The following is a 16,196-nucleotide window of genomic DNA, read 5'->3' as shown; positions in this document are numbered from 1 at the left end:
CCGGAGCTTGTCAGTTCAAATCCTGGTACTGACACCACTGTGTGACCCTCAGGAAGTCACTTCACCTGCATGTTGTGCAAAAAACAAAAGTAATGTAACAAATTGTACCTCAGATGTTGTAAGTTGGTGGAATAAAGGCATAAGTAAAATAGATAAATATGTATTATACACATAGGAACTATTCATTTATTTTCAGTTAAGTCATCTGCAGCAAACTTTTATAAATGAGAGTTTCTGATTTTTAGATAGTGCAAACTGTTTCTTCTTTATTGACGTTTTCTCTTGGAGAGGTTTTTTCATTTCATTGAAAATGAAAGCAGCAGCTGCCAAAATATGTAGCTTTCTTATTAATTTTTCAACATTGTGTAAAATAAATGTATAAAGTAACATAAAAGGTTTAAATACTGGTTATTCGTTTACACTAAAATATTACTACAGAGATACAAAAAAAGTAAAATGGATATGTTCTTTTTCTTTAAGGAGATTAAATATTACTGAAGAAAGAAAAAAAAAAATTAAACAGCCAAATGGGGCTATGCATACGAACTTAAAAGGTTTAAATAAAACAGAAATATATATTTTATTTTTAGTTGCTTAACTTGTGGAGGGTGTATCCTGTAGCAAAGCCCTAACTTTTTTCGTGAAAGTCCGTTTCAGTCAATAAGTCTTAAAAAAACGTGTAAAGATATTGACAATAAGCTAAGTCATCTGCAGCAAAGTTTTATAAATGAGGTTTTCTCCTTTTTAGACAATAAGCTACGCAAACCCAGGAAGACATGGAATCGTTTAAATCAAGTATCATTACATCTTCCTTTCTTAAAGAGAAGTAAGGCAGTACTTATAAGCTTACATATTTATATATAGACATATATATATATATATATATATATATATATATATATATATATATATATATATATATAGACATATATATATATATAGACATATATATATATATATAGACATATATATATATATATAGACATATATATATATATAGACATATATATATATATATATATATATATATATATATATATATATATATATATATATATATCCGAAGCCGTGCAAGCACACTCTTTTGAGAATGCAACGTATAGTTGTACAGAAGAAAAGCAATCTTGCCTGAAATGAATGGCAACCTTTTGTAGGTCTATGAAGTTAATTTAAACTTTAGGTTTACACAGTGCTTTCTTTCCGAAGTACCTGCACTCATGAATATGTCTGTATGTGTCAGTCGGTCAAATTCACGCGCTTCGCACCGGCGAAGTACCGCTTTTAAATTTTTATTAAGAAGAAAATAAAACGTTTTTAAATTGAGGGAAAATATACTAATAACAGTTTGTTAAGGATCAGTTTTTTTGTGAAGCTGCCTTTACTCGAGTGATCACTTCGACCTGACTTGGTGGCCAAGTGTAAGCGTTACCTGGAAGTAACCACCCATACAATCAGATTGTGAATCAGACTACGAATGCCGTGAATGTAATTACACACTCACTGCACTTGCTTACGGTAATCGAACCTCGGACGTCAGCGCTAGAGGGGCTTAGCAGCGGTGAAGTATTGGTTTTAAATTTTAATTAAGAACAAAAGAAAACCTCAGAGGTTCGATTCCCGTAAGGGAGTGAAGTGAGTGTCCGGCTACCTACCAGGTAAAGCTTATGGTCGGACAGCAAGTGACGTAACATCAGCCACGGTGCCTTCAGTTGTGAGAAGCAGATCATAGAATGATTGAAAATAGTTTTGCATTTACCTTTTTAGTAAAAGGCGAGCTTTTAAGCCTGAGAAATCACCCCGTAAATGCACACGTTTAATTGCACATGTGTTAATATGTATGGTTACACAGTATTAAAAGACAGTGAAGAACGTGATTTACCTTTGTTCCCGCGTTTGATAAAAGGCGAGCTTTTAAGCCTGAGAAATCACCCCGTAAATGCACACGTTTAATTGCACATGTGTTAATATGTATGCTTACACAGTATTAAAAGACACTCAAAAATTAACGTCATTTACCATCAGCCACGGTGCCTTCAGTTGTGAGAAGCAGATCATAGAATGATTGAAAATAGTTTTGCATTTACCTTTTTAGTAAAAGGCGAGCTTTTAAGCCTGAGAAATCACCCCGTAAATGCACACGTTTAATTGCACATGTGTTAATATGTATGCTTACACAGTATTAAAAGACAGTCAAAAATTAACGTCATTTACCTTCGTTCCCGCGTTTGACTCGTGCTGTAAATCTCTTCCTTGTTTTTAGGTCACGTGATTACGTAGGAGGCGTGATGACGCGATACGTGACTCCGCCTCCTCCATTACAGTATATGGACAAAAAATATGTTCCAGTTATGACCATTACGCGTAGAATTTCGAAATGAAACCTGCCTAACTTTTGTAAGTAAGCTGTAAGGAATGAGCCTGCCAAATTTCAGCCTTCCACCTACACGGGAAGTTCGAGAATTAGTGATGAGTGAGTCAGTCAGTCAGTCAATCAGTCAGTCAGTCAGTGAGTCAGTGAGGGCTTTGCCTTTTATTAATATGTATAGATGTTTTTTGCTAAAATGTGAATAATTTTTCTTTACCTTCTATAACCTATTTGGGGTAAAATAAGATTAGCGAATGATTTCCAGCGTGACTTGTTCTGAGATCGACTTTCTAACAGAATTCATTTTAAACCCACAATAATGTGAGCCTCTACTAAGGAACCTGATATTGTGTCCTACAGCATTAATGAGAAGTTCTTTAATGGTAACTGGAAAGGTCATCTTGCCACAGAGAATGTGTATATTTGTATGATTGGCTTATGTTTGTTGCTGCAGGCCTTTACTGAGATAAAGCAAGTTTGAAATATACACATGTATAAATACAAATGCATGTTATAAATTCAAGGACAATATAATCAAAAATAACTTTAATTCTTAAAAAAACAAAGTCTGGAAGATAGCCTCTGAAATGGACATTATTCTTTGCAAAGGGCACTAAAATAAATATACTGTATGTTGATAAGTGCTCCAAACCAAGAAACAGGGTACTCAAAGTTGATCTGAGCTCAACGGGTCCTCATGAGGCATCATACTAAATGTATAGGTTAATAGTTATCACAATGGGTTTAATGTGTAATATTAGAGTTTACATTACATTATCCACCTTTCTGTTTTCTTAATAAGGTTTTCTCAGTGCAGAGCTGCAAAGGTGTGTAGCACAACGTGGCAGCAGTGGATGTAAGACATAGAATTAATATAGATTTTTCTTAGATTTAGAAGAAGCAATAAGGTTAAATATAGTTCTAGGATAAGTACAAGTGACCAAAGAAAAAAAAAACTAACGAAAGACAGCAACCAAAAAATGTAATTGTTTGTATAACAACCCTGATTAACCTGTGGACAAACAGCAGATTATTAAACTCATTTGACAACACCGCTGAATAGAGAAAGAATGCATTTGATTAACTGTAAATATAATTGCTACATATCAGCAGAATGTTTTTCTAAATTAGCCCAGCTGCATGACAGCATTTAATTTTATAATATCATTATAATATCACTAAGGGCAGGAAAATACAAAATAAGGAGACTGGAGTGTGCATTATGGGTGTCTCTTGTGTGGAGTTTGTGTGTTCTCCCTGTGTCCACATAGGTTTCCTCAAGGTGCCCCCCTTTATTCACAAAATCCAAAGACATGAGGTTTAGGTGAATTGGTATTACTACATTTGCACTTGAGTGAGTGTTCACCCTGTGATTTACTAGCCCCCTACCCAGATACTGCACTTGCCTTGCACCTGATGATTGTTTGGATAGGCTCCTGCTGCCCCACTACCATGCAATGGATAAGCATGTAAGGAATATGCATGGATGGGTGGATAATATCACTAGGTCAAATTGGTACAAATAAAATAAACACTGAATATAATGTCATATGATTCTTTCTGTTGGTTAGTTTGGTGTCATCTTTTTTGTTTCCAATCTCTTTAATAACTTCACAATAAATCAAGCAATTTCTTAATTTTAATAATTTTCAAAGCTTTTACTTATGTGTATTTTTATTAACTTTTACATAACTAAAGTTTGTTTTTTTGCTTAGTATAGTTTTAACTAAACTATATTTACAAATACAGCATGTGCTGCACTATGGACTGATGAATGTGTTTTTTGCATAAAAATACATTTCATTTATTAATTTTAGCCAACATGTATGTTTAACAGAACCTAAGTGAAATTAGTCTATTGGAATTCAACAACTGCACTCAAAAAAAAGACAAAGTTAAAAAGTTCTTAATTTAAGGATAATAACTTGCTTTTCATACATTGTTATTGAAAAATGTCCTAGGGCAAGAGTACCTTGTGTAATGAAACCCATTCTCTACACAATTGCACATACAATAGCTGCAAGACAGACATGGTTCATGACTTTTTATTGTGAAAATGAACTTTAACTTGTACAGAGTTGGATAATATGGTGTGCAGGAGGGGTTACAATCTAAAAGCATTATATCACATTTGCAAGCAAAAAATCTTGGGGCAAGTATATTGGTGGAATGTTGTTCACAACATGAACAATGAATCTATTGGTAAACACTGGGAGTTAAAGACATCTTTCTATTTAGAGATTGAAGAATTCAAGTAGAGAATTCCAAACAGTGAAGGACAGCCTCTTGAGGGACAAATGTCTATGTGCAATGCATAAATATCCATTTAGGACCACTACCAACTACTATCAATAAGGTATCTATAAGCTTGCAAAAAATAACTTTTTTACAGTCAACTTTCAGTTATTTGGGGTTGATCAACTAGATTGAATGTTAACTGTAGTAAAAAAGAGATAATTTTACAGTGTTAGCCTTTAAACACCACATTATGTGAATTGCAACATGCCTACTCTTAAACAACAAGTGCAGTTAACCATTTGAACTATATTTTTAAAGCATTAGAACCATTTGGATTTTGTTCTTGTCTAGTGGTTTGCTAAGCAAAACATTTAGACCTTGACAGATTATTCATTTAATGCCAGTGATAAATGTACAGGAAGTTAAATATAACTTTACTTATTTAAACAATGACTTTTAAAAAAAACAGTTACTAAATCAAAGTATCAAAACAAAATGAATTCATTAAAATTCAAAAGCAATCAACAATCTGGTATTATTCGTTTTACAAGGCTGAAACTGTTAGGAGCCCCTACAGCAGCATGAATAGGGTTATGCAGGACAGGAATCTGGTTGTAAGCTGCTCTGATGGGAGTGTTATGTCCAAATTTAGTACTAATTGTAGTTAGTTACTCATTGGGCACAAATCATTCCTGGGGAAGTGTTAACCCCAGAAACAGAGATATCCAATAGTTTATCCAGGTAACCCATCAGTTGGCTTGGCACTTTAAGAAGGCATAGGGAGCCAGACTGACAGGAACAGGGACCAGAAGGACCCAAGGAGTTCCCTAGAGGACTACTGACTTTGGAAGTGATTTAGAAGACTTTCCCCAGAGGGAGTTTCTAGTCATTGTTCAATAGGCCCTTCTGCTCACCTGTTATTGCAGGTTAGTTTGCAGCTGGGTGTGGAGAAGAGATCAATGACGCATCTAACGGGAAGGAGACAAACAAGAGGCCAGAGGTTTCAGGATTTTCGAAGGGAGAGCATTTGTGTGGTTTGGGAAACTTGTAAGTGCTTTAATCTCTCCATGCAGTAGACAAGGAAGAACCTGTATATGTCAGCCTAGAAGCACATTAGTTAGGTTTATTATTTTCTTTGGTTTATTTGATAATTCATGTTCTCACTGAATGTAAAGCCCCACTTGTAATTTTATTTAGTTCATAAAACAATCTTCTTTAAAAATTGTCTTTGATCGGTTTGAGGTCTGCTCTGTAGTGTCCCCAAAACACTACAGTTTTCTAAAGTAAATATGCTACCAAACTGGACAAAATGTTGACTTCCTTCTAATAAAGCAAAATTTGGAGAAAAAAGAGAGACACAGACTTTATTCTAATACACAAAATGGTTGCTCTGACAACATATTCAGATTGCCAATCATGTGTCCCCATGGCAGTTTGCACAGAGTCTCCATACACATATCATAATTATAGTAAATAATAAATTACAGCAATTATGTGAATAGAGGCTCAAATGCAACTAGATCTGGCACATTTATTATAAGTATTGGGAATGCAATTAGTTCTTATTAACAAGGAAATAACTCATGCTGTTCAGCAGAGACTTATAAATGAAGGATGATATCTATTTAACTTGAATGTTTCAGTTAAGCTTTTATTAAAACTCTGAATGAATAAATTGCAGATATCACAGAGTATGTTTTGCCTGCTGTTTTGGATTTTGATGCAGTCCTTGCAAAACAAAAACAAAAATATTACTTCCTGCTTTTTACCCTGCATTTGGTAATCACTGTACTCTGTACACATGACTATAATGACTCTAAACCAGTAATGTGCTTTCATTTCTTACATGTCCTGCTGAATCACTACATGTTGGTCTTCTGAAAATGTGAAAAATATTAGCACAATATCTGAATATTTAGTGATTACAACTATGCACATTCTGGACCTCCTGTGGCACCTGGAGCCATGCCCACAGCTCTACTTCTAAGCTGTTTTCCTATGTAAAATAATCTGAGATACCCAGAGTATTGGATTCAATGGATGGGAAGATTCTTTCATCATATTAGATGGCCCAGCACAGAATCTACTGTAGGATACCCAGGTTAGGAATGGGCAGCCAGTAAGCCAAGCTCTTCAGGACTTTGACTGTGTCTAACCTTGTCTTTTATAACTGACAATGGAGCATCCAGAGGTTTATTTTCTACAGAGATGCTGTTTTTTTTTTAATTTTTGTTTTCCTCTCCTCTTTTGTAAACTGGCCATTCTTCAACAATTAATTAATTAAATGGACAGATATTATTAGGTTTGACTTATTTTAATCAGTTTTAAAACACTTTTTTTTCTTTCCGATTAAACAAATATGCATCTTTATGTGTATTATATATTAAGTAATTTATAAATTTTGCAGTTGCATTTACTTGTGAACTTGTTATAGCATTCTGAAGCTGCATTCAGTGAAGAGTGCTATAGAAAAATAAACTGAATTGATAATTAAAACTAGTTTATATATTTTCTTATGACAATTATTTAGAATTTGTGCTATAGAGACAAAATCATCTCATTTACTTAGTATTTCCTAGTCACTACTGAGACAGGGAGTTACTTCTCCTGCACTAAAGCAACCGGATTCCCAATGGAGCAGTGAGACTAAGAGTGCATGATTAATAAACATGGGCGGCACGGTGGCGCAGTGGGTAGCGCTGCTGCCTCGCAGTTAGGAGACCCGGGTTCGATTCCCGGGTCCTCCCTGCATGGAGTTTGCATGTTCTCCCCGTGTCTGTGTGGGTTTCCTCCCACAGTCCAAAGACATGCAGGTTAGGTGCATTGCCGATTCTAAATTATCCCTAGTGTGTGTGGGGGGTGTGTGTACGTGCCAAGCCCGGGGTTTGTTTCCTGTCTTGCACCCTGTGTTGGCTGGGATTGGCTCCAGAAGACCCTGTACTTAGGATATAGCGGGTTGGATAATGGATGGATGGATGAATAAACATGTACAGAACCCAAAGTAGTTTGAACCTATAGCTTTGGAATCATATTTTTGGCTCAATCTCCCTCTCATAATGGCAAGTCTGATTTCTTTAGCAGAACATAATGAACATCAACTTGTAATCCTGAAAATCTGAGGAGAGACTGAGAAATTCCCCAGTTAGAATAGTGTATGAGAGATCTGCATAAATTAACATTGCATTGCTGGCCAGAACAGTATGTTATCTTGCTCCATTTGTCTGCAAAATGAAAAAAGATAAACCCTGGGAGATTTTTTGATGCATTACACTCATGCACTCATGCATTTTGATGCATTACCCACTCATTGACTAGTGGGTGTTTCTACTCCATGTTTTGAGTGTGGCACTCCAGCAACCTTCAACTGCACTTCTCAGTGCAGACTAAAAGATGGCTTCACTTTATCTTATCTAAAACAGTGTGAATAACATTCACCCTGTTTGTAGGCCAGCCCAATGTCAAAGAATTCCATACTCATACCTATGACATTATTTGTAAAGCACTTAGTTGTTGAATCCTCCCACGCTGCTTCTGCGGCATGACAGCAGGTATATGCCAGGCTTTACTGTGAACCATGGGGGGCCACCTAGTAGAATCATCTAGACTTCCTGCCATTTAAAATAAAACATCCCTTCTGGCTTGTGACCAATGAATCTGTAATGTTATTGACAAACAAATTAATGACAGGCAGACACATACACACCTGGGCTTTTAGATATATAATGATGATTTAGAAAAAGGCTTCATAAACCTAAAATATTTTGGGCAGATGGAGAAATGCATTGGGATCTGCAAAAATATAATTACAATTTGTAACATTATATAGAAACCAGCACAAGGCTATTTTTGTATAAAACAGACAAAAATGCAAGTCTTGGTAGTCCCCAGTAACAGTGCATCAATAAACAGGGTGTTGTAAAAAAATGGTTTGAGTCTAGATAGATAAGCAAGTATTAAAATTTAAGGCTCTAATAAAAATTTAAAAATCAGGAGTGGTCTCCCCTAGACTTTCTTGTATACTCAGATATGGGAATTGATATTTGAGGAGCAAACTACAAGACAATGATTATATTTTTATATTATGTACATTAAAGAACCATCAACAACAAATCAAATCAAATTAATAATATATTGAACAATGTTGGATAAATCGGACTCTACAGCTGCATGGATAAAAGGTAAAGTTCCACTTCATGTTAACGGAAATAGCCCAACATTTGATATAAATCTATGTTTTGTACTTAATATTTGTATGCAAAATTTGGTTGACCTAAGTGAAAGCTTACTCAAGTTATTGTATTTACACACACACACACACATGCACACACAGACATAATTCCAAAAATGGTCTAAAACATTGAGAGTCATCAAAATCTCAAAATGGAATTTTTGGAGGATTTCAATACTTTCCCTATACTTTGTATACGAGAAAGTCAGGGAGGTCTAAAACGTCAAGATTCATCAAAATTTCAACATCGAATTTTTGGGCGATTACAATACTTTCCCTATACTTCATATACAAGAAAGTAAAAATGAAATTGTGGTTATGAAATATTTTATGATTGTCATCCTAACTAAAAGACAGAATATATTTATTACTTATTTTAGGAAGTACACAAGCAGTGGGGATATAAGGATTTCTTTATTTATATATGTGTGATGTTCATGCATGTTTAAATATGGTACTCATCACTTTGTTTATTCAGAATGCACTGAAGGATACTGATAGATTATTTAATTTATACACAGGTCATTGCTATATACAAAAGCATACACATACATAAATATTTACATAGAAAGAGACAAAATATTCTGGAAATTGCCTAAAGTTTGCTAAAAATGTACTTACTGCTGGTAATAAGGACTGCATGTTCTGATTGGAGTCAGCTATCGTTGCAAGGTAAACCAGATTTCTGTGCAGTATTTGCTGGTATCTGTGAAGAGCAAGGCTTGGCAAATAACTATCTGCCTGATTAGGAGTGACAGCAACCCAATAATTTGCAAACTAGGCGAATACATTTTTGCATTGTTATGTAATACACAAAACATGTCATCTGCATGTAAGACATGGAAAGGTAGTTTATTTTTACAAATAGCATACACTGTATATAATAAATGAAAAGAGCAATGGTATTATTTATGTACCTCATGAGCAAGGTAGCATATGGAAGGTAAACAGCATACATTTGCAAAGATACAAGTAAGGAACTTAAAAGCAAATATAAGGTGGCTGTGTGTTCATTACATATGATTGTATCATAGCTATAAAAAGTATCAATCCCCAGCTTTCACATTTTATTATGCCACAACATACAAGATTAATGTAATAAATTGGGATTTTTGCCATTGTCAAAAAATGTCAAAGTTAAACATCATTATACAAATTTACACCCTAAAAAAGAAACAAATTGCACCAAGTTACATGTACCCAGTCTGTTTGGTATCACGCACATAAATAGGTTCTGGTGCTACCAGACGTCTTCAGAAACTATAGTCAATTGAAATGAGACCATTTAAGATGTTTTGCTAGAATGCCTTTCCAATCAGATTGCTAGGAAGCCTCCATTAATATATTTCTAATGAGACAAAACACTGTTTTCCACAAAATATATGTAAATAGGAGATTAATGGGTTGACAGGCAACCCTGTAGCAAGCATGATTGTTTCATGCCTCGATTGATTAGTCAGTGTTAGCACTAACTCCATATTACAGAAGGCAAGTGATTGTGTGTGAGTCCAAACTCATCAGTGTAGATTTGTCAATACTAACTACGGTAAGCAGATTATAATTATTATTTTACAAACACATACAGTATGAATTAGAGAGAATGTTTGAGCGACCTCTACTTGAATTACAGATGAAACTGAAACAGACTCAGCCTCACAGTATGATATTACAGCCAAATCATTCAACATTGATGGTGATAGACTGCAGCAAATAAGTGGTAGGATGTTATAGGAGGATCTTTTAATGAGAAGGTTCACTTAAAAAAAACTTTTTATTCAGTGTTACTGAGGGAGCTCCACACAGGGTAAGTTAATATTTCTGTCTCACTCCTCCTACTTTGCTGCATACAGTTAGGTCCATAAATATTTGGACAGATACAACTTTTTTCTAATTTTGGTTCTGTACATTACCACAATGAATTTTAAATGAAACAACTCAGATGCAGTTGAAGTGCAGACTTTCAGCTTTAATTCTGTGGGGTGAACAAAACGATTGCACAAAAATGTGAGGCAACTAAAGCATTTTTTTAACACAATCCCTTCATTTCAGGGGCTCAAAAGTAATTGGACAACTGACTCAAAGGCTATTTCATGGGCAGGTGTGGGCAAGTCAGTCGTTATGTCATTATCAATTAAGCAGATAAAAGTCCTGGAGTTGATTTGAGTTGTGGTGCTTGCATGTGGAAGATTTTGCTGTGAACAGACAACATGCGGTCAAAGAAGCTCTCCATGCAGGTGAAAGAAGCCATCCTTAAGCTGCGAAAACAGAAAAAACCCATCTGAGAAATTGCTACAATATTATGAGTGGCAAAATCTACAGTTTGGTACATCCTGAGAAAGAAAGCAAGCACTGGTGAACTCAGCAATGCAAAAAGACCTGGACGTCCACGGAAGACAACAGTGGTGGATGATCGCAGAATCATTTCCATGGTGAAGAGAAACCCCTTCACAATAGCCAACCAAGTGAACAACACTCTCCAGGGGGTAGGCATATCGATATCCAAGTCTACCATAAAGAGAAGACTGCATGAAAGTAAATACAGAGGGTGCACTGCAAGGTGCAACACACTCATAAGCCTCAAGAATAGAAAGGTTAGATTGGACTTTGCTAAAGAACATCTAATAAAGCCAGCATAGTTCTGGAAAAATATTCTTTGGACAGATGAAACCAAGATCAACCTCTACCAGAATGATGGCAAGAAAAAAGTATGGAGAAGACATGGAACAGCTCATTATCCAAAGCATACCACATCATCTGTAAAACACGGTGGAGGCAGTGTGATGGCTTGGGTGTGCATGGCTGCCAGTGGCACTGGGACACTAGTGTTTATTGATGATGTGACACAGGACAGAAGCAGCCGAATGAATTCTGAGGTGTTCAGAGACATACTGTCTGCTCAAATCCAGCTAAATGCAGTCAAATTGATTGGGCGGCATTTCATGAAACAGATGGACAATGACCCAAAACATACAGCCAAAGCATCCCAGGAGTTTATTAAAGCAAAGAAGTGGAAACTTCTTGAATGGCCAAGTCAGTCACCTGATCTTAACCCAATTGAGCATGCATTTCACTTGTTGAAGACTACACTTCAGACAGAGAGGCCCACAAACAAACAGCAACTGAAAAGAGTAAAGGCCTGGCAGAGCATTAAAAAGGAGGAAACCCAGCATCTGGTGATGTCTATGAGTTCAAGACTTCAGGCTGTCATTGCCAGCAAAGGGTTTCCAACCAAGTATTAGAAATGAACATTTTATTTCCAGTTGTTTAATTTGTCCAATTACTTTTGAGCCCCTGAAATGAAGGGATTGTGATAAAAAATGCTTTAGTTGCCTCACATTTTTATGCAATCGTTTTGTTCACTCCACTAAATTAAAGCTGAAAGTCTACACTTCAACTGCATCTGAGTGGTTTCATTTAAAATTCATTGTGGTAATGTACAGAACCAAAATTAGAAAAAAGTTGTCTCTGTCCAAATATTTATGGACCTAATTGTATATGCATATCACACACTTGCCTGAGCATTTGTATGGCTTAAGCTGTACCTATGTGTGTTGTCTGCCTTGGTGATGCTCTGTTCCAGTGTTGAATATGTAATTAATTACAATCTGTATTATTTTGTTAATAAAGCATTTTATTAGCATGATCTTATATTATGCTTCAGCATCCACCATAGTGTTCAGTGTCTTCAACGAAATTGTGGCTAGCTACATTTTTGTTTTGATGGTCTTAGTTTAATGCAGTTTGTTGATTAACTCCAGTTTGGTATCTGAACATGATGTCTTAATATTTGTTCGTCTGCTTGAGTGTAAGATGTTTGTTCGTATTGATACAAATTTTGAACAAAACATCTATTTAATTTAGTGCCTGACTAACTAGTGTATTAGCATCAGTAGCATTTGTTTTAATTCATTGTGTCTAGAGTCCACCCACAGAAATACAAATGTTCAGTTACGATTTGGTTTAAGTGACAAGTCTGATTTGGGGTAAATACATCAATTTTTTGAAGTTCTACATTTAATTTGTACTCTAAACAAAAATAAATCATGAAGACAAACATTCAAAGCAAATACAGTGGAATCTCAGTTTGCGAGCATAATTCGTTTCGTAAACGTGCTTGTAATCCAAAGTGAATCAAAGTGAATTTCCCCATAAGAAATAATGGAAACTCAGATAATTTGTTTCACAACCCACAAATATTTATGTAAAAATGATTAATACAAAATCTTCACTCTAACTAACGGAATCCCTGCTATCTGTTGGCTCACTGGAATGTTTTTCTTTTTTTGCGACTTTAACAAGGAAACCTACCCAATGACAGTTGCTTTTGCCTGAAGAGTCACTACACTTGGACACAAAATAAAAAAAATGCTTTACGCACTGTAAGGTTTCTAAACTCATTTGGGATTCCCTCCAACGGGACAGCACGTGCAAGAGTGTCCCGAAGCAAGCAACCGCATGCTCCCAGCACTGTAGCAGTTCGCCGTAAAAGAGAATCAGAAAAGATCGCGGTCAAGCTATAAGCGCCTGCCGTCGATGGGTGATGCAAGGAACATTATAAATGCAAGAGCACAGTATTACTTAGCAACTAACCTGGTCACGACCCTACCTGATTGCTGTGTCTCTGTATAGGAGAGCGGTAGATCCCGCTACAATAAATAACCATGCTGTTCCTGTTTCACGCTGAATAAAGCTGGTTTTGCTGAAGTACTGAGACTCAGCCTCGTGTTTTGGGGTGCATGACAGGGACTCACACATTACAGAACACACACACGTGGTCACCATGCTATAGTAAACAGTATACGCTCATACGGATGTTGACTATATGAGTGAGGCACGCCGACTGAAAACGAGCATGGGAGACGATTACCCACAATCCCCACGTGACGCTTGCCGGACAAAGCGTATACGTACTACTTGTATTGCAAGACCTCGCTCGTTTATCAAGTTAAAATTTATTACAAATTTTAGCTTGTCTTGCAAAACACTCGCAAACCAAGATACTCGCAATCCAAGGTTTCACTGTACAGGAAAATGTAATTGAGAAGTATAAATCAACAGACAATTATAAGAAATTTTAAAAGGCATTTACATTCCTCAAAACTTAATGAAGTTCTATAGGCATAAATGGGAAATGCAGAACAATAGAGAACATTCGTAAACACTACAATCGTCACAGGAGTAATAAGGGTACTAGACAGGGAACCCATTGGAAGGACTATGAAAGGTCTAAAATTCTAACAATCCTTTAAAGCTGAAATGGTGAAAACACTAAATGCAAGAACAGTAACATTAATGAATCAGTGCTTTATGTGGGAAGTGGTGAACTCACATTGGGTCTACTTGAAGCATAGATAGCCAGAATGGTGACTCAGTAGTAGAAGAGTCTCTGGTATGATAAATCCAAAAATGACATTTTATTGGTCTTAACACTAAAAGTAAGTTTAACATTTTGTATCATCTTGAGGACACTTCCTAGCATTGTAGTAGAAGAATTACACTCTGGCAATGGTCCATTTACCAGAGCCTAAAAACAGTTGTGTTAAACCGAAGACAAAATAGATAAAGTAAAACAGAATAAAGTGTTACACAAAAGCACACAACAGTCAGACAAATAAATCTGTGATTTCAGAAAAGAATAATCCTGAAGCAGTGAAAGGGCCCTAAACACAGAGTCTAAAACAAGAGACATGAAAACAAAAAGTCAGTGTTTCCAAGCAGCCGAATCAAAGCATGGACAATATAGCCTTCCATAATATGCAGTTTTACCTGCAGCTTTTAATACTTTCAATACTGTATAACATGATGTGATTGATGATAGTGAATTAAACTTGTTTTTAAACTTGACAATAAACCTAAAATTTATGTCTCTGACAGGTGGCCAGAAAACTTGAGAAGATGCAAGCTGCACAGAGACAGTGACTAGACTGGGATTTGAAAGCAGCCATCTAGAATTGTGGGGAAGTAAAGCTAAGCATTGCACTGCCACAACACCTTTGGAAAAGCTATAACCACAATGGGAGCATATTATAGGAATATAAAATAACTTCATTATTGTATTAAAGGATAAATTGTCCAAACATAATATTTTCTTCCTTATTAGTGTAACTATACAAACTGTTAATGTTAACAAGAACCATTTGAGGTATAATACTTACTGAGTACATTCAGCTGTTTTGCCTTTACTCTGATAATCCATAATGCATTGTATTAGATGATGGTTTTCATCCAGCATCTTAGTGGAAGGGAAAAAAAGAAAAATAACCTATTTGTAGCATGTGAAATAAATTCAAATTTGATGGCTACTCAGAAATTTACTTCAGTGAAATAAAATGAATTGGTGTTTCTCATTTCACAATAAAAATGAAAAGTAACTATAAATAAATAGTAACAATATTACGTCTGCCTCCCTTTGAAATACAAATGTATGGTTAGGTGGTGAGATAGATAGATAGATAGATAGATAGATAGATAGATAGATAGATAGATAGATAGATAGATAGATAGATAGATAGATAGATAGATAGATAGATAGATAGATAGATAGATAGATAGATAGATGCAAAGCAACATTATTTCATTTATCTCTTTAAAATTTCAATAAGTGGATGTAACCTTCTCGGAAAGACACTTTGACGTCCTGCGAGAACACGGACATCTAACCTCTCAGTTGTTGGAATGCTTTTGGCAGACACACTTCATGTGCTCTCGCTCTTAAAAATTTGTTACGTTCTTGATGGCACGTCAACAACTAAGCAAAGAAGAAAGAGCAGCATGTCGAAAAGAGACCCAAAAGCGTTGGAGAGAAAAGAAGGCAAAAAAAATGCAAAAAAGAACAATAATAATCTATGTGTAAATTCTGAAAATAAGGAAAGTAATAATCAGCCCGGACCAAGTGGAATTGAAAACCTCATAGGTCCAATCGGGGTCAGAAATAAAAGACTTCATAACGACGTTCAAAAACGTTGGCGTGATACACATGCACAGCAAGTTAAAGAATATGAAAGTAGTAAAATTCGAAAGTATAAAAAAAAAGAAAGTAAAGATCGCATTAGCACAAACAAACAGAAATTATTACTCAGTGAAATAACGGAACATGTCAGAAATATGTAGATATTGTAAGGTTTTAAAGTTTACGTCGGAGACTTGTAAATCGTCTAATTCGTGTTACCATCAGGGAAAAGTATTGTTGCCTTCCAATGAAGAAGCGTATCTGCGAGAATTAAAAGATTTGTTGTTTGGTGAAAGTAAAATCCACAAACACTACAGGCAAAATATCCAAATCTACAATAATCTTTTCGCGTTCTCGTCATTCAATGTTCAAAACGTTGATTTACACAATAATGGACCATACGCTATGAGAATCTG

The 16,196-nt window shown here is 35.6% G+C and overlaps 2 protein-coding genes across 3 annotated transcripts in view; one reads left to right on the top strand and one right to left on the bottom strand.

Annotated features, from left to right (window-relative positions):
- The window catches only part of LOC114659356 (proteasome subunit alpha type-7-like), a 592,565-nt gene that overhangs the window by 562,354 nt on the left and 14,015 nt on the right, over positions 1–16,196 (top strand). The gene's annotated exons all lie outside the window — the stretch shown is intronic.
- Positions 1–16,196, bottom strand: part of LOC114659357 (calcium-responsive transactivator-like) — a 52,283-nt gene that overhangs the window by 30,098 nt on the left and 5,989 nt on the right. For both annotated transcript variants that reach the window (XM_028811798.2, XM_028811800.2), the window contains exons 2-3: positions 14,987–15,063; positions 9,453–9,537 (exon numbers count right to left, since the gene is read on the bottom strand). In XM_028811798.2, coding sequence (XP_028667631.1) covers positions 9,453–9,537; positions 14,987–15,063 — 162 coding nt within the window. The remainder of the gene's footprint in view (positions 1–9,452; positions 9,538–14,986; positions 15,064–16,196) is intronic.

The sequence above is a fragment of the Erpetoichthys calabaricus genome, chromosome 10 (assembly GCF_900747795.2).
Source record: "Erpetoichthys calabaricus chromosome 10, fErpCal1.3, whole genome shotgun sequence".
Lineage (NCBI taxonomy): Eukaryota > Metazoa > Chordata > Cladistia > Polypteriformes > Polypteridae > Erpetoichthys > Erpetoichthys calabaricus.
This window is presented reverse-complemented; position numbering and strand designations above follow the sequence as displayed.